A 22,761-nucleotide genomic window follows, 5' to 3' on the forward strand; every position below is an offset into this window, starting at 1 on the left:
CTGCTGAGGATCCATGCAGGCATGTCTTAAGGTGGAAAGTAGGGCTTTTATTTTAGCTACAATCCCCCACTTCATTTGCTGAAGTAATTTGACTTCTCCTTAGTGATTGAGTTAAAATAGCTTCTCTGTTTTCCTGTCTTAGTGATTGCATGTGTGTAATTACACCCGTACAGGGAGCAACTTTGAAAACTTATTTTAGCTTTTAAACCCGTCTGAGTGGCCCCCGTTGCCATGAAGACATTCCTTCTCCTCCATCTTTCATTAGCAAATGAGTAATATGACTCTTCTGTGCGAATACAGAATTATCTGATTGGAAGTCTTACAAGATACCACGTCTCTACCGGAAGTTTTAGTATGACTCCCATATAACTTTACTAGCCCTGAAATTGCCTATCCATAAACATGAGATTTAGTGTAGGAGGCTTCTGGATTTTTTCTCAGAGGAGAATTGCCTGGATTTATAAAGCCAGAAAATATCTCTTTGCATTATGGTACTTGCAAAAGCAAAATGTGTTCCGTGGGAGCTACCAGTTTCCTCGTCACGGGCAAAATGTATGGGGGGCGAGGAGGGAAGGAAGGGGGATGCTTCAAATGGAAATAGTAGATGTACTCTGGGGGGAAAGGGTGAACAAATCTGTTCCTCTTTGTATTAAATACAGGTTCTCTCTCAAGTGTGATAAATCCTCCTCTAATGCTGTATTAAGATTACTTAAAATTCTTGAGTAAATAAAAAAAAACAAAACTCTGTAAAAATCAGCTCTCAAAACCATATGTTCTAATGCATGTGCAGTTATGGGTGAAATTTGATCAGAGTTTAACTTGAGATTAATTCATAGAGATTAACTGGTGTATGTCCCAGGAAGCACATGGAGAACTTGGTGCTGCACAAATGTTTTATCAACTCACAGCAAATGTTTACCCCACTTTCTGAAATCACTTTACAGAGCTCATGGCAGAAATCCGGTCTATTAACTTTTGTTCCTCTCCTTCTTCTCTCTTTTTTCTTCACAGAAGGAGGTAGAGGAGAGCTCCAGGTTGTACATGTTGTCCCTTTTAACCAGCATCTCTTTCTGAAACTCCTGTGTGTGCATGCCTTGTCTTCATGTAACCAATTGCTTCAGCTGCGGCACTGAGATTCAGTTTAGCATGTTATGGTTGTCAGAGGAAATGTTAACACTGTGTATGAGTTAAGAGTCTGTTCAGTGCGTAGTACCTCGTACAAAGAGAAAACATGAATGCTTTGGGTGGTCTTCGCTCTTCAGTGCTCTGTGGGGTGCACGTAGTGTGCAGAGGCACCACGTGCAGAGTACAAATGGTTTGTTTTGTCTTTTCCAGTCTTCCTCTTTATGAATCTTGCCTAAACCAAGCATTTCCTCATTTTGCATTATTCCTAAGTTGTGTTATTTCATTCCATCACTAATTGTTCTGTATGCTTACAGTAATCAAAGTCAAAAGTACCATTATGGGCTGTAATACTGAGAAAGTGAGACTGTGGGTGCTGGGAGGTGTCTGCTGCAGCTGCCATGCCATTCTAGCTCCGGGCTGCACTTTGCTTTGAGCAGGGCAGTGCTCGAGGGTAGGTATTAGCTGTATTATCAGCTAATATCAGATAATTAGCTAACTAGCTAATACATACTTAGCTAACTAGCTAATTGTCAGCTGTAGGTATTAATTGCCTCTCCAGTCTTGGACCTGTTGCCTCTCCACTTGTGGTACTCAGTTGTGTGGGCAGCCTGAGGGCAACATATAACTCTTTCCTTCTAAGAGGATCCACATAATTTTTTTGTTGGCTGCTGTGTAACATCTTAATTTGTGTTTGTGACCTGTGTCTCATGTAGAGAAAGTTCTGGTTGTTAAATTCTCAGTTTACTTTTTTTATTTTCTTGAATTTATGCTGCATGGATTAGGTGCCTGCTGCGCGTCTGTCTCTCCCTTAGCTGTATGGATCAGACTAAATTACCTTCCTGGAGCAGACTGAACACTGTGTGGCTTTTTGGCTTCCATGTAGATCCTATCCATTGAGTTTGATGATTTCTCATTTCTAAGCTTTATTGGCCTGTGTATCAAGAGGTTTGTATCATTCTTACTGGCAAATGTCCATCCATTAGCGCTTTATTGGAAGTGCAGACATATCTGGGACTGGTGACAAATTCTGTCCTCTTCTGGCTTTGGTGCAGAAACACTGCAGTCCCCTGAGGCAACTCATCTATCAGGTGGAAAACTAGTACTGGAAGATTCATCAGGTGGAAGGAGCTTCCTTTGTAGCTTTTCAGTTGTTTTTTAAATTAATGCTGTTGCTGAACGCACTGATGTTGAAATAATCCTTCTGCTTGTTGCAGCTTTGGATCCATGTAAAATGCATCATGCTTGAATCAATAAAGATATTGAACCACAAGACCAACTAGTTTAATTGGGATGATTTAGCTTAGTCTGATTCTGCTAATACCCTCGAAGAAAGCATCTAATTAGGCGTGACTAGAAGTTTAATTTAGGTGCTGAAACAGTTGCTTTTGCCTGATTCAGATTCATCTCTAGCTAATTTAGGTATCAGAGGTTTAATAACCAAGCATGGTATTTGAAAACAAGTTACAATGATTTTCAAAACAAATAAAAAGTCACTGATTTGTTTTCCGTATCTGTTGAAATAATGCAGCTTTCCATGCTTTCCATCTTTCTGGAAGAGGACAACATGCTAGACACAATACGTAAATGTGATGGAAAGTTAGGTGTTTAGACTTTTATGTGGTCCTGAAGTTGGCTAACAGATTTGGGGATGTTCTTCCAAAAGAAAGACTTCGTGATTTTTTTTGGCTGCACCTCTGTTTTATGGACTTTCTTTTCTACAGAAATATTTGTTTATTCTCTCAATTGAAACATCTTCCTGTGTATGAGATAAATTGCAAAATTTGCAAATTGCAGCTTTAAATAACTTCTCAAATTACTTGTAATCTTGGCTGCTGCTTTTCCTGAATAAGCAAAACTCCTACTAGATGCCTTCTTAGGCTTCAGTAAACATTGTCTTCCCTATGACTGAATACTGTGCCTTAGATGCTCTTTTTAATCCATTTCAATTTATGCTGCTGTCACTGACATGATTTGGCTAAGCAGCTCTTGGTTGGTAAGAAACTGTGATTACTTCGAGACGACTTTTCAGCATCCTTTCCTGCAAGTTAACATGCTGCATTACTAGGGGTGACAGGCACTTCCCTGGCCGAAGACATTTGTTGGAAGTGGGTGTAAAACTGTCATCCATCAACATCAGAAATACAAAAACTGAATGGAGAGGTGATGGTCAGTTTTGTTTATGTTTGCTGCTCCATCTCTTTAGTGCTTACCAGAGATCAGGGGAAAAAAAAATCCTGATTCAGACTGGTCTGGCTGCTTACAAAGAGAGATCCAGTGACACAACAGTTCAGAGAAGTGAAGTAGAAGCCAGACATAAAATTACTTTCTCTGTAGCATGTGCATGTCTAGGTGTTAAACGTGTCAACATTGCCATTCCATTTGTTTTGGAAAGAACAGTGTTAAAAAAGCAAATCAACAAACTCATAGCTGTTCCAGATCTTCTTTGCATCCAAACGTTCTTTGCATCTTTCCCAACATTTTCTCTGCTTGCTCAGGCTCAAAGTGAGCCTGGCTGTTGTCTTGAGCTAGACTTGGGCAGATCTGTGGCTGGTGACAAGACCCAGAGCAGCTCCTGGAGCCCTCCTGTGTCCTGCAGCAACTGCTGCCTTCAGATGTGGGAAACTCCCCAGCTACAGCAATTCCACCTAAAACATTGCCATTGCCATTTGCCTTCAAGCAAAGAGGAATGTCTACAATGTTCCTGCCTATAACAGGGATATAAACTATGGATTGATTTGTTTAACTGGCACTCCTGGAGGTGCCCTGTTAATAATCTCTGTGGCAACACTTGTAGGTAACATGGCCTCTGGTTCTTTAACTGTATACATCACTGCCACAAGGGACTACAGAGGGTTTCTTGGTGCCCGGTAGCCCTTTGGCAATGTGTCATATCGTCATTATCTCCTATATAAACTGCCCGTCTTCTTTCTTTGAAACTGGTTAGATTTGGTGTCTGTGTTTCCTTTTGAAAGGTTACTGCATGACTGTCATGGTTAGACACCTAATTTTCATCCCCCATTTTTGTTTAGCCTAATTTCTTCTATGCTGTATGTTCTCCCCTCCACTGAATAAACACAGAAAAAGGTTGATTTTGTAAGTGGTTTGTCTCATTCTCTTCTTACAGTATTGTCTTTGTATCCTCACACTGGTTTTGCCATTTTTGTGTAAATTCTTTTTACTTTGACGTAGAATAAGATTGTACATGCCTTTATGAAGGAGTCTTGCCAGCACTGTACAGTGTTACTTATGCTTTTATTTCTATGAAGATGTTTCAGCGGATATCCTCTATAGATGATATTCTCTCCTTACATGACTGTATCATAGTGGCTCATGGCCACAGTGCGATGACTAGAACTCAAGTCTGCTTTCACCTGCTGTTCTTCCACCGAGGAACCCCTTGTGTGCAGTAGAGTTCACATCAGGTTTTGGTGCTCTGACCTTTCTATTTCTACCATATTTAATCTGTTGTTGCAATCTTCAGTGTCATCAATTTTTTCCATCAAGGTCTGAGTTCTGTTCTGTATTGATGATTCTCCCATATTTGTCATCAGCAGATTTTATCAGCAGGTCCTTACTCCCACTAGCTTCCTTATTGCGTTGTCCATGGCTCAGCTAGTAATTTGTTTACCCGCCATAAAGCTCCCCTACTCCTTCTTAGCTTATACAGCCTTATTAATGTCACATGGTGTTTCATCAAAGCTTTTTTTGTCGAAATGAAAATTCAGTTGATAAGTCTTTTTATGCTCTAAAGAAAAACGGTTGCTATGTCAAACCCAAATTGATGCATTCAAAAACTCGTGTTCCATATATGGTAATTTTTTTTTCTATTTTCCTTACTTCCTATTTTCCTTACCTCCATGTTAATTCTTTCCTTTGTGTTTGCTATGAATTATTTCAAGCTGTTGAAGCCAATAATGGGCCTGTGCCAGTCTGGATCACATTTGCTTCCTCCTCTCCCAGTGCCTTAGCTGTGGGTACTGCATTGGCTCTTCCCCAGTCTTAAGGCATCAGCCCTTGTTTGATGGATGTCAGGCGCTGGTTTCCTCAGCATTTCCCCAGGGAGAACGCTGCCTGGAGCAGATTAACCTCTTTACTTTTGTTTGTCTGGTCATAACTCCTGTTTCCACACAGCCATCACCTGCTTTAGCCCCACATCAATATTGTCACTTACGGAAAGCTCTTTCTGTTGTTTTTTTTGCTGTTTTACCTTGATGATTTTTAATCTCGTCACTACAGAAGTTCTTCCTCTTCTCTTGTTTTCTTTTTATTTACATGTCTGAAATGCCTGGCAAAAGTAATGAAGATAAATGAGCAGAAGTGCAGTTTATCTGGACTCCCAGCATTTTAACTTTGCGTTTGTCAAAATCTGAGTGATGGAAGTTCATTTCCCAATCGCACCTTCCCCACATCAGTGTTCTCTACCATTCTCTGTTGACTCTCAGTTGCCTTAGGAGATAGTTATTGCTCAAATAACAGAGCTCAATCTTTTTTCCTTGAAAATAGTTCTTGATAATCTAGTGGTCTCAGAGCTGCAGTATTGCCCTTGCTATATGTGATCTGTGGAGCTCAGGCCAGTGTAAAACGTCGCTCCATTTGATGATTGCTTTCTTGTTGCAGCTCTTCCAAGTGTTCAAAGGCAAAGTTAGGGATGTCCTCCCTTCTGTGCTCTGAAGGATCTGGTTGCATTTGCTTCACAAAATCTGCTCTCTTGACCTGCAGTTGAGCCAAGTCCCTGTGGAGAAAATGCAGGTTTCAGGCTGAGAGGTTTGGGGAGTGCAGCTTGAAATGAAGGTGTGTGTACATTGATCGTCTAGGTAAAAGAGCTTGGAACCTGGCGTGCAGCTCTGGGTACATGGCAAACGTGCACAAGTGCTGGACCGTGGGTCCAGGCTGCAGCTACCTGGTCTGCAGGCCTTTGAGATCCCATAGAAAACCTGGGGAGCACATTCAATTATGGATAGGTCATGTTTCTCACACCTATTTAAAATAAATAAAAATATGTAGTTTTCAGATCTGTCTGGCTATGGAGTTCTAGAAATAATGAGTAGGAAGTTTGGGCTTTTGATTTTGAGACCTCAAGCAGAAACTTGTTGTTCTTGGTTATTTCTACTTTTCTTGGGAGACCTTGTCTGACACATATGAACAACCTGAAATTGCACAGCTCATCCAAAGCACAGGACCAAAAAAATGAACCTTTTGGGGCTGTCTGCTCTTATCTTGCATATAAATTGAGCTTAATTCCTGGTATTCCTTTACATTGTGATGATTCTCTGGTTGTATGTCCCATGGCTGGAAGTACTTAGTTTTCCACTGTGTCCAAGTCCTCTTGGCAGTTGTGATTATCTGAGGTTGGAGTATTAGATATTAGCCATGTGTCTTCCTTAATCATATTTTACTGCTGGAAACCAGCTTTTCTGTCAAGGTGTGCAGGAGAATATATGAGCTGTAAGCTGGAACAAAGATGCTTCCAGTTACAGATAGACCATTTTCCCCTTATGCAGTAAATTCTCTTTCCTCCGGTTGTAAATGTTTGAACACTTCTCATCTCTAATTGATCTACTGAAGATTTTCAAAGAAACGAAATCTCTCCATAAATACACTCCTATGAGAACATAAGAACATGGTTTGAATTCATGAAAATGAATCCTGATATTGCTGCCTGTGGTGGCTTCCATCCTTCTTGCAAGTGATGGCCCTTACCTCTTGGAAGTTAAATAGTTGCATTTGAATGGATGGAGCTGCACTGGGACTGTCCAGCTTTGGGGGCTGGAGAGTCTTTACATTTGAGAGTGAACAAAGTTCATAAGTGCTTGTACAAAGTATCATGCTGATCAATCATTTGTGCATTTCACACAGGTGCTTTTAATTTATAGTGTCCTCGTTGTGACCATGTTCATGTCAGTGGTGACCTGTAGTAACAGGAGTGCTACCATACCTCATGCTATTGTTGGGCTGAAAAAAAAAAAAAACAAACAAGAAGGGAAGAGATCATAGAATGATCTTTAAGACTTCCGTTTGAAAGAGGAGGTGCACTGAACAGGCTCTTCTGGTCCCGGTTCTAGGTGTTCAATGACATCGCATAGCCTGTGTGTCCATAAGACCTGTCCTCATATGTTGGCCTTTGGAGGTGCTTGAGTGACTGTCTGTATGCATTTGCCTTCATGCGGTGTGGTCTGTTATCCTTTACTCAGCATATAAGCTAAATATTTTTTTTCCGGTGTTTTCAGAAGCTAATTTCATATTCTTCTTTTGCCTTCCCCCATTTAAGGGTCAAGATGAGGCTGATCCATCAAAACCACCCTGGCTCAAAGGAGGGTAAGTACTATCCTGAGACCTCATTTCGCTGTGTTTATAGTTAGAGTATAGTTTGAGGTCTCCAGTTGAACTTAAGTAGAAGCAACACTACTGATGCTCTTAATGTCTGGTTTGGGGAATAATCAGGTAGCCGTGCCTCATTTAGAGCCAGGCTGCTGCTACATTTTATGGTCTCCTTTTAAACAGCTAGAGGTGGGCTGTGCAGCTCTTCTGGAGATCTGTGGTTAAGGACAAGGGTTTAGTTGCAATGTATAATCTCTAATGTAATGCCCCTTAGAAGTAAAGGTAGCTTTGGGGAAGCCTTCTGTCTTTGTAATGATGCCTGTGGTTAATGTAGAAGGCAAACCTGGAGTAGCTCTGAAAATCATTGCAGTTTTTCATTCAAACAGTGGTCATCATACCTCTTTTACGCAGGTGAGAATGAGAGACTGTTCTTTCCGTAACACACAAGTTTCAGCAAATGAAGCAGACAAATTCTGATTGTGTGTAATTTCAGCATGCTACTCAGCATAATAGGTGCCAGCATGGAAGCTTCCCTATAATCCTCTATGGAAAAAAAGAAACGACGCATTTTCCAAGCTGCTAGGTTATGTGCCTCATTCGTGATTAGAACGATACGGTTTGGTAGTGGTGCACTCATTAGGAGCTGATGTAGCAGCAGATTTGTCCTGGTATCTCAGCAAGAGGTTGGCTTGCTGCACGTACAAGTTAATTCTCATAGTACTGAAGTAAGCTTTCCTAATAAAATGCAAAGTTAAATCAGAGGCTTCATTATACGATTTTCTGCTTTGGGAGTCATTGTTCTGTAATGTTGGTATTCCCACAAAGCTTCCTCCACACCTGCAGATGCCTGGAGCTGCCTAGCAACCCCATGCTTTCTTAAGGAGTCCAAGACTTTGCTGGAAAAGTGGCAATTAGCAGGAGCAGAAGACAGTGATTTATTCGAACTATAAACAGCACAGTCTGCTTTAACAAGGAGTCGATGCACTGAGTTTACTGGTGCAGACTCACGAAATGACTTCCTAGCCTGAAAGATGAATACAACTGCAGTCCTGAAATAGTTAAAATTTATTTTGTCCATTCAAGGCCATGTTTGCTGTAGTCTGTAAGTTCTTCCTCTTATATGGGAGATTTAACAAAACAAATTGAGTAAAGTAGTTTTGATGAAAGTTTGGCTTATTTACTATATCCCTGCATGCAAGAGATTTCCAGAAAAAGTGGTGGTGGATGGTGAACCTTTAATTCCACTATTAGCCACATTGTGGCTTAATTAGCCACAACATATATTAAAGCACTTAGGTTTGGAGTTCTTTCATGTGAAGACTAGAGAAGTGGTGTCCTTTGAGGGCACTAATCATCTTCTGTCATCACAAACAATCTTTGCTTCCTTAAATTTTCAAGACTTACTGTAAGATCCTTCGTGATAAAGGTCATATTAGAACATGAATTGAATAGCTTCAAGCTATTTGCACTTTTAGCATAATGCCATAGTATCTTCCTGTCTGCAACCACAGGTTTTGGAAAGCTAGCTTAAAAAAAATAAAACAACACAATTGTTATTACGGATCAGTTTCTGGGTGTAATATCTCATATCTGTATATTTTATTTATTAGTGCAAATCATATTCTCACACAGAGATGCTATTCACTTCCCAATATAGCACTCCATAATAATGCTATAAATATTGCAGGCATTGCAGAGGAGAGTTACCCTATTGTATATGAAGCCATGGTGTACATATTTGAAGCAGCGTTAGTACTTCTGTCTCTACAAACTCTGTGTAAAGCAAAGTAGAGATTGTGCTAGAATAGAGATTGAGGTAGCTGAAAGCACAAGCTAAATAATTTTGAAAATTAAGAATCACTTTTTTTTTATTATTAATAAGCTAATAGCAGGTTATCTGAGTATATATCTATGTAGGTATTAAGACACCTCTCTTAGAGGAAAATGCAAGCACCTTTCAAATATTGCTATTCTCTGTCAGTCTGGCTTAGAAGCGGTTCTCTTATTTTACAGGTGCAAAAACCTTAGTCTAACATAAATATTTTGCAAGAAACCAGGCTGTAACTAGACATGTTTCTCAAGTACAATATCTTGTTTAGGCTTGTCTTGAATTATAAAATGTACAATTCTAGTATGTTGTGTTTTTTTTCCCTTGGAAACATCAGTGTCACAGTTTCCTTTCAATTGAATTAGGGGGAAAAAAAAAACTTTGAAAATTCTGTAGAAAAGAAGTGTTATTTCCCAGCTGTGCTGTTAACTTTAACAGGGGCATTGACTGTAGATTTTTACTTGTGACTATTTTATTGAATCTTTTCTTCTTATAGATGCTCCCTTTATATTTTGCATATGCTTTCATAATGATTTGACCCAAATTTTTGACCCAAAACTTAGCAATTAATTAAACTCTATTGTGATTTAAATAATACTGGAATTCTTGACATCATCTAAATAGTATTCTGTGAAACCTATTTTACTCCAAAATAGTATTGCTAATATCAGGCAGCATTTTGTAGCTTTAGGACAGCAGAAAAAAATCCTGTTTGATCCCAGCAAGACTGTGCTGAGTTCTTATGCTTATATTTATTATTTGCTGATTTGGGCCAGATCTTTCTGTTATAAGCAAGAAGGGATTATTGCAATGTAACTCGGGCAAAAATATTTTCTGGAGCTGTGTTGGAAATGAGGATAGCCTTTAGTAGAAATACCACGTAGCCTTGCTGTAAGGATTTCCTGTACTAGAGAACACTTATTCTTTGCCAGAGACTCCAGCAGTTTAAACTAACTGAACTGCTGTAAACTAAACCTGCATCTTTTTCATGCCTGAGTTGGTCTCCTGTTCCCAGCTGCAGGATCTAGTGCTCGCGTTTTGCTGGCAGAGCAGTGTAGCAGACTGTGAATGGGGTTTGTTCATTATGTAGGAGCACAAAGAACTGTGCACAGCTCTGTAATGCAAATATGCCTAATGCTGCATGTGGAGGCAAGGGTAGTTCATGTGGTCACACTTGGCTGCTCGCCTTCCCACCAGACTTGTTCAGCCAGCAGCATCTGTCAACTCAGCCACGGATTGGATGTGTCACCCTCCTATGCCCAGTCAAAAAAGTCAATTTTACCATTGCAGCACTATGACATGTTTATATATATAATAGACACCTGCCCTTTTTTGACACAGCCTTGTGCTAGGTTGTGCAGTGACATCTTTCTCCATCCTAGCGTGGTCTGCTATAGTGCAGGTGGTTGGTCATCATTTGTTTTTTTCCTAGACTTACTCTTTTTTTTTTTGACTTTTGGCTATATTAAGTGTAAATTTGAGTAGGCCCTGCTTGCCAAGGAAAGCAGGCTGCCTGTAGTCACTTATCAGCCTACCAATTTCCATGGCATGTGCGAATTTGGTTCTCTAGATCATTTAAAAGTGTAGCTCCATGTACATCTTTTATATGTAGAATATTAGTAAGAGTAGTTTGTCCCATGCTACCTATTCTAGTAGCTGTGGTGTCTTAAATCATTTTGTCTGTCCATATATATACACATGTATTATACATGTGTATATATATATGTATATATATATGTATACCAAATCAGCAAAATACACAGGTTACCAGTGCCAACCCTCTTACCTTTACGGAGACTGCTGCAGATCTCTGGTTCTACTGTTAGGTGAGGATTTTTGCCAAATCCGTGCCACGAGGAAGCTGTGGGGATAAGCCCACCTGCACTTGCCAGTGGCAGCGACTGGATGCTCTGCAGGCATGTGCACAGTTTGCTCTGAGGTAGCTCAGACACTCAGCCTTGAGATGGGGAAAATGCCTTTTTTTTTTAAAGTGGTTAAACAAGTTTGGTTTATCATTAAATTGTGTTTGCAGTGAACTGATTCTTCGTGTTCTTATTGAATGTGATATTAGCAAAGAGAATGGAGTTCTAAGGAAGCTTTTTGTTCATATTTACTGTCTGACATTGCTGGTGAGATTTTTAATCCTTTTTCCTCTTGATATTCCAGGCCAGCAGGTGGTCTCTATGGCATTGATAGCATGCCTGATCTCCGCAAAAAAAAGCCAGTTCCACTTGTCAGTGATCTGGTAAGAGATTTTTCTTCTGCTACACAGTCACTGGTGCAAGTGGCTTTATTTTTTGACATATGGTAATGTTCATTGTCACTTCAAAGAGTTGCAAGTTTCCTGCTTAGTTAAATTAATTCTTACAAAGAAGGTTTAAGGAGTTGTGCTTGGAAAAATCCCTAAGAACAAGGTATGGTTTCATACAGTGTTGCATTCATTTGGCAGAATTAAGATATTTTTCATGTTCATCTTCCTTCTTTTTCTACACAGAATATTTGATTATTTTTGGGCCTGCATTATTTTTAAATATTTTCCTAAAAATCACATACTTTGTGGAAAGTTATGATGTCCATGTGAGACTTGGCAACTTTACAGAAGGTTGGAATTTGAAAGGATAGATAAATGAACATATATGCTTGGATTTTTTAAAGTAATTTGAAATATTGCCAGTAGGCTCCTGTGCTGAGGAAGCAAAAGAACCAAGAAAGTAACGAAGACAAGTTTCTTATGGTTGTGTGATATGGTGAAATAAGTCTTCTCTGGGACAAAAGGTTTTCCGTTGTCTGTGTGATCAGTACACGTAGCACACTCATAGTTGGGAGAGATGCTGTAACATCTGAAAGACCAAAGTTTCTGTATCGTGCAATTCCTGTGAAAAGATGCATACAATTCTCTCTGCCAGCTTATGCATGGGAGGCCTAATGTGTCTTATCTGCTTGTGTCTTCTAAACCTGTGCAATGATGGCATTAACTTATGTTGCTTCCTTTGTATGCTTTCATTCTCTCTCTCCATAGGCCATGGTAAGTGGAGCTAAAGACAATCTAACAAGCCTTTACCAAAACCAAAAATTATTATACCTTATTTTCCCTCTGCTCTTATGCTTTTTATTTTGAACCTGCAGTATTGCAGTGCATGCATATTCAGCACTCTGTCCTGCTACATCACTGATGGAATGAACGTTTTGGTCTGTCTTCAAATAGCATAAATCAGCATAACTGAAAGTCTCTGATGGGATTTGATGATTTCAAAATAGATGTTGCTGGCTTTAATTTGCTTTAATTTCTTTCTCAGCCTTCATCTTTGTATAGCAGTGTTAGGTGCTGCAAAGGCTGTGCTGCTCAAGGGTGAACGACCTTGCAGAACGGCGTGGGTGTGATGTGAAAGGGTCAGTTTTCAGGGAAATATGCTGTTCATTGCATTCAGTGATGGCCAATGAATGTGACTTACCAGCACATTCAAACCTGCTCCCAACCCACCCTTTGTCTTGTTTGTATCCTTTCACTGTCACATTTGGGAGTGTTGTGTATGTTTTTGAACTGACAAAATAATCTCCTTTTGTTTATGAATGAAGTTAAATATAGAAGATTGAGTCCCACGTAATTATCTTAGGCAATACCAGTGTTACCATTGCTACCAGAACATAGAAGTGAACCCAGTTATCATTATTACCAGAGAAACAAATGAAAATTTGAGACTGCCTGTGGGCAGATGAAAACTAGTTGGAGACCTCCCAGAGTATGCATTTGACTCTTTTGAGATGTGAGCTATCATTTAAGAAAGTAACTTCAGTCTAATAGGCTTGGTATCTGTCATGACAGAGTGCCTTTGCTCACATCTTTGGGGATGTAGTACCAGTGCATTTCTGAACGTTGGTAGTGAATAACAAATTTTCTTCCTTTTAGTCACTGGTTCAGTCCCGGAAAGCCGGAATTACCTCAGCAATGGCCACTAGAACATCTCTCAAAGATGAAGAGCTGGTAAGTGGGAGGGTTGCTTGGCTCATGTTAACTTTCAGTAAGCAAATTAGGGGAGTTTGGCTCTTTGGGATGCAGAGCCAGCTTCACAGATGTCTAGAAATATAGATGCAAAGCTTCTTGTATCATTTGTTTACAGAAACTAAACATGTAAAAAGTAACATTTAATATGTCAGATATGATCCTAAAAAATACAAACTTACTTCCTTCTGTGTTATCTACTATGGGAGACAGTGTGCTAAACTTGCTTTATGTAAAGTGTTCCTCATCCACAAACTTTAATTTCTTCCATCTCTTCCACTTTCTTTTAAATGTCTGGAGAAACATTTTTGAAAGTATGTTCTCTACTGTCACTAGTAGAATTTGGATAAATTTGGCTGCTCCAAATGTGTAGATAAACTGCACTGTTCATGCCTTTTCCCTAAAACCCATGTGTTAACTAGCAAAAACAGGTTCATTCACCTTCCTGGATGTTGGTTTATGTGTGTTCTTGTATTTCAGAAATCTCATGTCTATAAGAAGACCTTGCAAGCCTTAATTTACCCTATCTCTTGTACAACCCCACACAACTTTGAAGTGTGGACAGCCACAACTCCTACCTACTGCTATGAATGTGAGGGGCTGTTATGGGGTATTGCACGGCAGGGAATGCGCTGCGCTGAATGTGGAGTCAAATGCCATGAGAAGTGCCAAGACTTGCTCAACGCTGACTGCTTACAGAGTGAGTAGCAGTTTTGCTGCTTTCTGTCCCAAGAGGTACAGCGGAGCGTGGCTGTTCAAGAAGTGTTACAAAAGCTTTCCTAAATATAAAGGTGATACCTGAGTGATTAGTGAAGATGTATTTGTTAAAATGACTGTTTTTTCAGAAAAGGTACCATTAGTCTAAACCTGCTCCCATCGCTCTGTGGATGCAGCTCCAGTGATGCAGGAGAACTTCTTTGCAATGTTGTACTTTGTGTGCTTTAAAGGAAGGTTTAGTAATTGACTCTTTCACATATATATATATATATATATATATATATATATATTTTGTTTTATCCTGTGTAATGTGTTTAATCTCTCTCTGTGTCAGCTCAGGTGGTGTGTTTGCTAGCATTTCCTGTACAGAAGAGAGGCAGGAGGTCGGGTGAATAGGCTACTAAGCTGGACATTCAGACTTTTGTTCTGTCCATCACACCCTGGTATCCTAGTCAAGTTTTATTTAAACATTCAGTCTGTGTTACCGGATTTTAAGCAGTGGGTTCCTGCTTAGCGGATACTGCCCATGGACTTAGCCAGGATTCTCTATACCAAGTGTGGATTGTCAAGGCATGTTGCCATTTGAATAGGAGTGCCCTGTGGTTGAGTCACTATAGAGACCTGAATCTGAATGAGGACGGATGATAGGTCAGATAGGAAGGTATTATTTAAGCATATGGGCAGTATCTCATCTTACTACTAGTAGTTCTGTTTATTTTGTTTTTCTGCATGTTTATTTCGTTTTTCTGCAATGTTCAAAACCTGAGCCCTGTCTTCAAAGAAAGCAAAGAGCTAATAATTTGCATAGTAAAAGAGACCTTGCACATACAATGGAGAAGTTTAAAAGGATTTGATTTTTCTCTCTTTTTTTTTCCTAAAAAAGAGAGAAAAGTATGATTTTAGGCATCTAGTTTAGTCAGATTATTTTTATTTGCTCCTAAAACAGTTTCTTGATTTGGTCTCAAATTTATATTCCTGCTTGAGAGCAAAATATCTTAGCCTAAATGGAATAGAAGTTTCCACTGTGTAAGTGTTAAATCTTGAGTAGGAAGGTGGGGCTGCTTCTGTTCACTCTTGATTTTTTTTGGTGTTCCAGCTTGAAGTCAGAAAGAATCAGAAGTTTGCGATGTAAAAAACAGCTTATTGAAAATCAGCAATTATAGGAGTCATTTATATAGTCAATTATAGTGTCAGCAATTATAGGAGTATAGGGAGTCAAATCCTGTACCTATCTCAGACTCTAGTTATTTGGAAAAGCCAGACTGGATGATCCAGCAAGGGATACTAAAGAATCATAGGTCACTCATTTTTCTTAAAGCTTATCGTGACACCTTACATAGACATTGTTGCTGCTTGTATTTTTGATGTGTGCAGAGTTTTAAATAAGTCATAGTTAGGACTGATGATCTATGGTAAGTTTGTAGAGTTCATCAGAACCATATGCTAACTTGTGATTTTCAGTATTTGAGATGAAAAGCTGTTGATATGTGTATCCAGGCTTAATTCAGATGCACACCCATGATGTTGCAGTGTCATGATGGAGTCATGATATCTCAGTATGGGAAAATGCTATTGACAGCAGAGGAAAATTAGGCTTGCATGAGCAGCAGTGAGGAAATAGGCACAAAGCTGTATGGAGGAGAAGCAATGAAGTCAAAAACAATAGAAGGAAAACTAAGTTTAACTAATGACAAAGAGGAAAAAAGTATTCCTGCAGAGGGCAGCTGTGGCAATACATGTGCAAGAAGGAGGACTTCAGACTGGGATGGGTATTGGGCAGAGGTCAATTGTAATGGAGAAATTGTGTGAGATATGAGTTTGCTTGTTCATCTTTCAAAAGCGAGGCTTGGCAGTGTGGAACATGAGGACAGGAATGATGCTGTTTCAGGAACCTAAGAATAGCCAAACTGGGACTGTCCCGATATCATCTTTCTAAAGGGATGTGATGGAGCACAAGGCAGAGGTGTAAGACATGCAGTGAAGAGCTGCTGTGATGCTATGTTTAATAGCAGCCAGTGATGGCTTTGTAAATTTGTCTAATCCTTCTTTGAACCTTTTTATACCTGAAGTATGGTGGGGAAGAGGGAGATGTACAACAGTGAGGAAAATGGTCTGTTTAAGCTTACCATTTACAAAATTAAACATGGAATAAATTTGCTTCAAGAAAATTAAAGGTGGAAGCTACAAGACAACTTCAGTGATGGGAACAGGGAGTCTCTGGAACAGCCTCTGGAAAATAACGGTGGGGGCAGCTTATCTAATCTCTGGTTGGAGTTAAATAAGTTTGTGCAATGGGCTGTGGGATGTGATGATGGCAAAAGACTGTGCACTTCTGTGTAGAACAGAGGTAGCAACTGGAACCAACTCTGCTTTTCAAATACAGTGAAGTATCAGATAATATCTTGTTATTTTATTCACTGGATTGCAGATGTTTGCTTTTCACATTTTCTTTCAAATTGTAAAGACAAGATAGTCCAGCATGGAGAGTTAAAACAAACAAACAAACAAAAAAAAACAGGGGAAGAAAATGAGCGTGTGCTGGGCTCAAATCAGGTGAAGAACACATAGAAAGGTAAAAACAATAACAAACCAAATGAATACAGCCCCACGAAACTTCACAGACTCAGTTATTTGAAAACTGCCCAGCATCAGAACAGAGGAGTTGCAGAGACCGTGAGCTGGAGCTATGAAGCTACCAATGTGAGAGTAATAGGTATCATTGTCTGTGGTGGAGACAGAAGGGAAATTGAAGACGTCAATTGTATAATTAAAAAGCAAAGAAAACAGAGAAAGACAGTGCTCGGAAATTAAGATAATACTACAGCCAATATGTGGATGTGCTGCTGGGCTGGGAAAACAAATGTTATTGATACTAGAAATCTAGTATAAGGCTTTTTCAGGAAACTGCGTTCTTTCTTTTGGCATGTTCATGCTAAAATTCTTCTAACTGGAACCCACAAGGCCAGAAAAAGATGGGAAAAAAATGAATTATTTTTTTTTATATGTTTGAAGAGCATAGACTGTGCTTGAGGAATGAGAAATGGGTGCTTCTGGAGCCCAAGCAATAGTGTGGAGATCCAATAAGTCTGAGACTGAAGTTTCTCATATAGTGAACTTGAGTGGTTTCTTCCTAAAAGAAGTTTTATTATTGCTGGTGGGGTTTTTCTTTTTTTTTCTTTTTTTTTTTCAATCAAAAAAAAAACAATGTTCTCAAAATGTATCATCACCTGAGCATCTAATAAAGGCTTCCAGGAAATGTTGCATTGGAAGAGTAAAATGAGTTTTCAGGCTGGTAACAAGTACAGTTCTATTGATTGGGTCTTAATGCCTCAGGATGTATCTTCATTCAAGTCTGTGCAAGTCTTCCTGAAAATGTTGCATTGGAGTAAATTGAATTTTCAGGCTGGTCACAAATTCTGTTGTCTATATTTTGAATTTTGGTGTAGATGCTTTGGGACCTTAGAATCAGGATGTGATGTTTATCCATCTGCTATGCTTCAGTGCTTTTCTGTGGGAAATAAATGGATCTCTCTCCCCAAGTCTATGAGAATTCAGTTTGGTTACTTCTTCTAAGGGCTTTTTACTTACCATCTATATTTTAAGAAACTGAGTATCTGATACAGTGAACAAACGTGTGGGACTGTAGTAATAAGATACTCAAATTCAGCAGTGCTTTGTTGCAGTTTGAAACAAAATCCATTTGTGTAAAATTGGGTGCCGCTTCTCTATTGAAGCTAATTTGCTCATCATGTCTATGGAAATGCCTCAATACCTTTGTCTGGGAGGCAATTGAGAATGTGTTTAGAATGTATTTCCAGGAAACATTGCATCCAAGGAATGACACCCAACAGAGATGAAAGGTATCAATCTTCTATCTGAATTTTCTTTGAGAACAAAAAAACAAAAGCTGCAACTTTCAGCCTCCCAGCTCTTGGGTTCAGCATTTTTGTTTTGTTTTGTTTCAAGTATTGTGTGATGGGACATGCCTTGCAGATCAGTTTAACAAGGCTGTTCCATGAATTGGCAATGTTTGAAATGCAGTAAGGATAGAATTATCTGTGGCATGTGTACTGCAGCCATCTGGTTAATGGCTCTGTTGGCACCAAGCTGTTATTCTGAGAGCGTTAAAATACTAAGTTTCTGTATTCTAGGTAGTTTCAGGATACTATTCTGATGATCGAGGACTTTACCTTTTCATTATAAGATCATAAGTACTTGCTCTAGGGAAGATGCTCTCTCTTTATCTTTCACCTGTTCTTGGAGTTACTGGAGGTCTCCGCTGTTTGGGTACAATTCCTTTCTTGCTTGGCTGGAAATGGATGGAGAGGTTTCTTTGGTTGGTTGGTTTTTATCTATCCTCATAGCATATAAAGCTTTTGAAAAAAGGGGGCTTTGTCTCTTGCCCTGAGCACCAGTGTAGTACTAACTGAAATACAGACAGTTGGGAAATGTTGATATCAAAGGAAGCCTTATGATGGCTGAGGATGGATGTGTAGGATGCAGAGAAATGGATGCAGAGAAGTAGGCAGAATTAGGAAGAGGATGGAAGGGAAGGGCATTACACTAGTGAGATACTGACAAAAGGGAGTTGGACAGTTCTGGACTAGCATTTTGGAAAGCCTTAGTATTCTGCTTCTGCAAGTATATGTCTTGTTTCCCAACAGTGATGCTAATCTAAGTCCTCAATAGACTACAGTTAAACCTAAGGAAAGAAATTACCCTGGGATATCAAAATCTGGTTCTCTGGAGATCTTAAAAATGAGGAATTGAGATCTCAAGCTTCAAACTTCTGTTGAACATGAAATCTGTGTTGTATGATTAGTTATATTAGTGCTGGTTTATGGTGTACTGGAGCAACAAACCTGGTGAACCTCCCATGAGCTATGAGGACTGTGGTGCTGAATGCCCCGCTTGGTACTGTTTTGTCTCCTGGGGCTTTGGTTCACCACTGGAACTGTTCAGCACTTTTTGACTCAGAACTGGAAGTCTGGCATGTTTGTTGGGTTTTGGATGAGAAAGCTCTGTGTTGCACTCTGAACAGATTGCATTCCAGAGACTGGCTCTGTGAGTGGACTGTTAGGGAGACCAATAAGTCACTCTTGTGATAATCATCTTGGCTTCAGCGTTGAATGATGATTAGGCACCATGGTGATGAATGCTTGTTTGCTTCCAGAATCCTGTGCAGGAAAATATTTGCACAGAAGGAAGAAGGGTACCTTTATTTGAAACTCGAATATCTATTTTAAGTTTCATGAATATATAATTTCTAAGCATTATCCGCCTACTGAACAGCTGTCTTCTATCCTGCTAGTGTTGCTTTCTTGACTTTTTCCTCTTAAAGCATGAGATAACAGCACTGGCAGTTTACTAATGGCTGTATCAATACCATTCCCATTATAGTCGTACTTGCTTTCTGTTTCCAGTTATAAACTGACTCGTGATTCATTCCTAGGGAGGAAGAGATAAGGAAAGCCCAGTACCATTTATATGGTACTATACATGTCTGTACACAGTATTTGTATAGTCCCTTGTCTTTTTATTGCCATTTACAGAACTACTTGAAAAGCTGCACTGCTGGCCTGAACTTTTTTTGCAGCTGAATGAATATAATCCAAGTTCAGCTGCAGGAGAAGCACCTGTGACCTTCCAGTGCAGTGACATACATTGGGTTTATAGGACATATGTTTTATGTAGTTAATCCTCTGATAGTTATTGTGGAAACCATGGTGGTTTTGTACCAACAAGCAGATGTCAAAATTAAGAACAGGTATGTTGTTGTGACAGAGGGTTTGTCTGTTCTTTACTCTGTTAGTCTGTGTAGTTAAACACAGTGTCTGATCCTGGTTTTTGCACTGCAGTTCATGTGTGACTCCTGCAGGGAGACAAATTTCTCTCCTGTGAAGGAATACTGGAGCCTTTTTTCCTGATAAATCATCTGGGCAGAGTGGGGGAGCAGCATGGATGGAGATGGGCAGTTACCTCTGAAAGTCAGGAAGCAGAGCCAAGCCTTAGAGGTGATGAAAGAGGGATGTCTAGAGGTCTGTGCGGCATGGCTTGCATCTCCTGTAATTCAGGATGCCACGGGCAGCTGCTAGACCTGAAGCAAGTCTTGCTGAATGGCTCCACTATTCAAGATCTCTGGAGGTAGTGGAGATGTGAAATATATTTTTAGATTATGAACAATTATTTCATTTGTCTATGTTTGCTGTCAAAAGCATATTCGATGCTTCTGGAGTGCTTGCCATTAAGGCAATGATGCAGACCACAACGCTCCAAAATTGTGTTACCTCTGGTCCCATCTGTGTGACCAGCAGTGAAACATTTATGTTTGCAAGCTGCCTGGTTAATAATTTCTTTAGAAAATGTTTCTGAAATAGAGTACTCACTCATTTATGACACTAGCCCTTAATGTTTGAGTTTGGTTCTTCATTACCATAAGATCAGGTCAGAAACAAACCCTGTCCTGCCCTTTCTTGGTATTGTTAGAGATTTCAGAATTCCTCATAGGAAAAGCTACTTTTTCAACTTGGCCTCTTAACAGTTTCTGTAGCTCTGTGTATACTGTACAGAGTCCACCTCCATCCCTGAAAGACCTAGTTCTGTAACGCTGAATAGCATTTCTTATCTGAAGTTCAAAGTATAGCCCCTGGTATCATTTCAATTCCATATTCCTTTAATAAGTGTTGGGTCTACAGCTGGATGATTGTCTGATACAGGCATCACTTTGGGTAGTGGTAGTTCTTCATCACCGGTGAGTGAAGACAGCAGGGACTATATAATTAATTCCAGTATTTTGATTTCATTTCATCTTAAGCCAACAATAGGAAACTCTGGGGCCTTTTCTCAGATAAATTTTATTGTACTAAATGGAATACTGAACATCAAGCCTCTAGCAAATAGAATGAAAAAAATAATTATCAGGTAATGCAAAGTTATGGCTTGTTTTATACCCAGGTCTTTAATAGCTTACCTTGGTATGCAGTGTTCTTAATGAACTTCTGAAACTTCAGTGGTCACAGTCTGTTCCAAACTGTGTTTTTATTCTTTTCAGTTTGGATGGTGGAAGTTATAATTGAGTTTTGTTTCTTTATTGAAGTGAGTTTAGTAACGGTGAAAGGTATTAGATTGAAGGTCCTAGAAATAGATGTCTTTAGGCAATGTTAGTCACTGGGCACGCTGTTGAGCCTGCTAACGAGGTTCCCTGTTATGATGTACTGCTGGGGGTCCTTTATGAGGGTGTATTCACAGAAGTTTGTCCCTGTTTGGTCACTAACTGCTGAAACTCTCTGTGTGCAAAATAGTAAAGACTTGTGTTAAGGTGCTCCAAATATCATATTTGTGCACTTATTCTAGAGGAAAACAATTTTTGGGTGTCTTTGTGACTGATGGCTGCCTTTACACAGACTTGCTCCTGCTTTAACACATTTTTAAGGTAATTCATTCAGTATTTGGTGAACAGCTGGTGAAGGTCGTTTTTCTAGGACAAGGCTTAATATAAGGTATCTGAGAAAAAACAAGCATGCAAAAGCATATTAAGCTAAACTGAAATAATGTCTGAATGTGTTCACAGGACTTTTGTCTTGGTTTAACCATATCTGATTTAAGGTCATAACTTGAAATCCCTTAAATGCAGACTGTGTGTAGAAAGATAGTGTGTAGTCTGATTCCTGTATTTCATTTCACACCCTTTCATTTCTGCCCTGTTAGCTCACATCAGTGGTTTTATTAACTCATTCCTCACATCTGACACAACAGTCTGTGGTTGAGTTCTGACAGCAAACACGGCTGTCAGAATTGAATAGGGAATAGTTGATTGTGGGAGCATTCTTATCTCATAATTAAATTAACTTTAAAAATTTGTAAGAGGTATGCAAGTGATCAGAGGCCTCTGTTAAAGCAAAATGATGAGAAGAGGGGGCATGCTGATGTCTGCTGTTACAGTAAACTTCGTTTCTGGATCTTTCTCAACTGCAATGGTGTTTGACTTGAGCCTCTTTTCAGGAGAGCGATCTCATCCTAGATTATAGAAGAATATGGATATTCCCCTTCCATTATCTCCTCCCAGCTGTATGTGGTCCAAGTTTTCTTTCATGTATGTTGAAATGGAGGGTCTGACTGTAAACATCAATAGTAAGAGGCATCATGTGGAGGGTAACTCATGGCTTTGATCCTGCCACCTATTCAGTGAAGCATGACTTGGTGTGTTTGCCTGTTTCTGATGAGCATTGTTTACTTCCTGATGCACAGGAGCAGCAGAGAAGAGCTCAAAGCATGGAGCTGAAGACAGAACCCAGAATTTCATCATGGCCATGAAAGATCGTATGAAAATCCGTGAGCGAAACAAGCCAGAGATCTTTGACTTGATTAGAGATGTGTTCTGTGAGAGCAAATTGACACATGCCCAGCAGATGAAGACGGTGAAGCAGAGCGTTCTTGATGGCACCTCAAAATGGTCAGCAAAGATCACGATCACAGGTGAGTGAAGGGAGGCACAGGTTCCATCATTCTTGCTTGGGGCCCTAAGGTAAGGAAGAGTTGGTGTGAAGCTAGAAAGAGCAGACTTCCCCCTCTCTGCTTGGAGTACAGGTAGCAAGTGGAGATGCTCCTGCCCCAGGTGTTGTAATGTACCGTGAGCTGAGGCTCATCAGAAAAACTTAATGAGTGATATTCCTCTTTCTTTGGCCAGGCTGATTTGCCAGGCTGATTTGCTGCTTCATGTGGTGTGTGGACACAGTATTATTGGCGAATGGTGGTAACCCTTCTTTTTTGTTTC

At 39.7% G+C, this 22,761-nt stretch overlaps 1 protein-coding gene across 2 annotated transcripts in view; it reads left to right on the top strand.

The window, feature by feature from the left end:
• Positions 1–22,761, top strand: part of UNC13B (unc-13 homolog B) — a 212,336-nt gene that overhangs the window by 115,372 nt on the left and 74,203 nt on the right. For both annotated transcript variants that reach the window (XM_050716466.1, XM_035563881.2), the window contains exons 11-15: positions 7,394–7,440; positions 11,438–11,516; positions 13,179–13,253; positions 13,752–13,971; positions 22,236–22,463. In XM_050716466.1, coding sequence (XP_050572423.1) covers positions 7,394–7,440; positions 11,438–11,516; positions 13,179–13,253; positions 13,752–13,971; positions 22,236–22,463 — 649 coding nt within the window. The remainder of the gene's footprint in view (positions 1–7,393; positions 7,441–11,437; positions 11,517–13,178; positions 13,254–13,751; positions 13,972–22,235; positions 22,464–22,761) is intronic.

Source organism: Cygnus atratus, chromosome Z (assembly GCF_013377495.2).
Source record: "Cygnus atratus isolate AKBS03 ecotype Queensland, Australia chromosome Z, CAtr_DNAZoo_HiC_assembly, whole genome shotgun sequence".
NCBI lineage: Eukaryota > Metazoa > Chordata > Aves > Anseriformes > Anatidae > Cygnus > Cygnus atratus.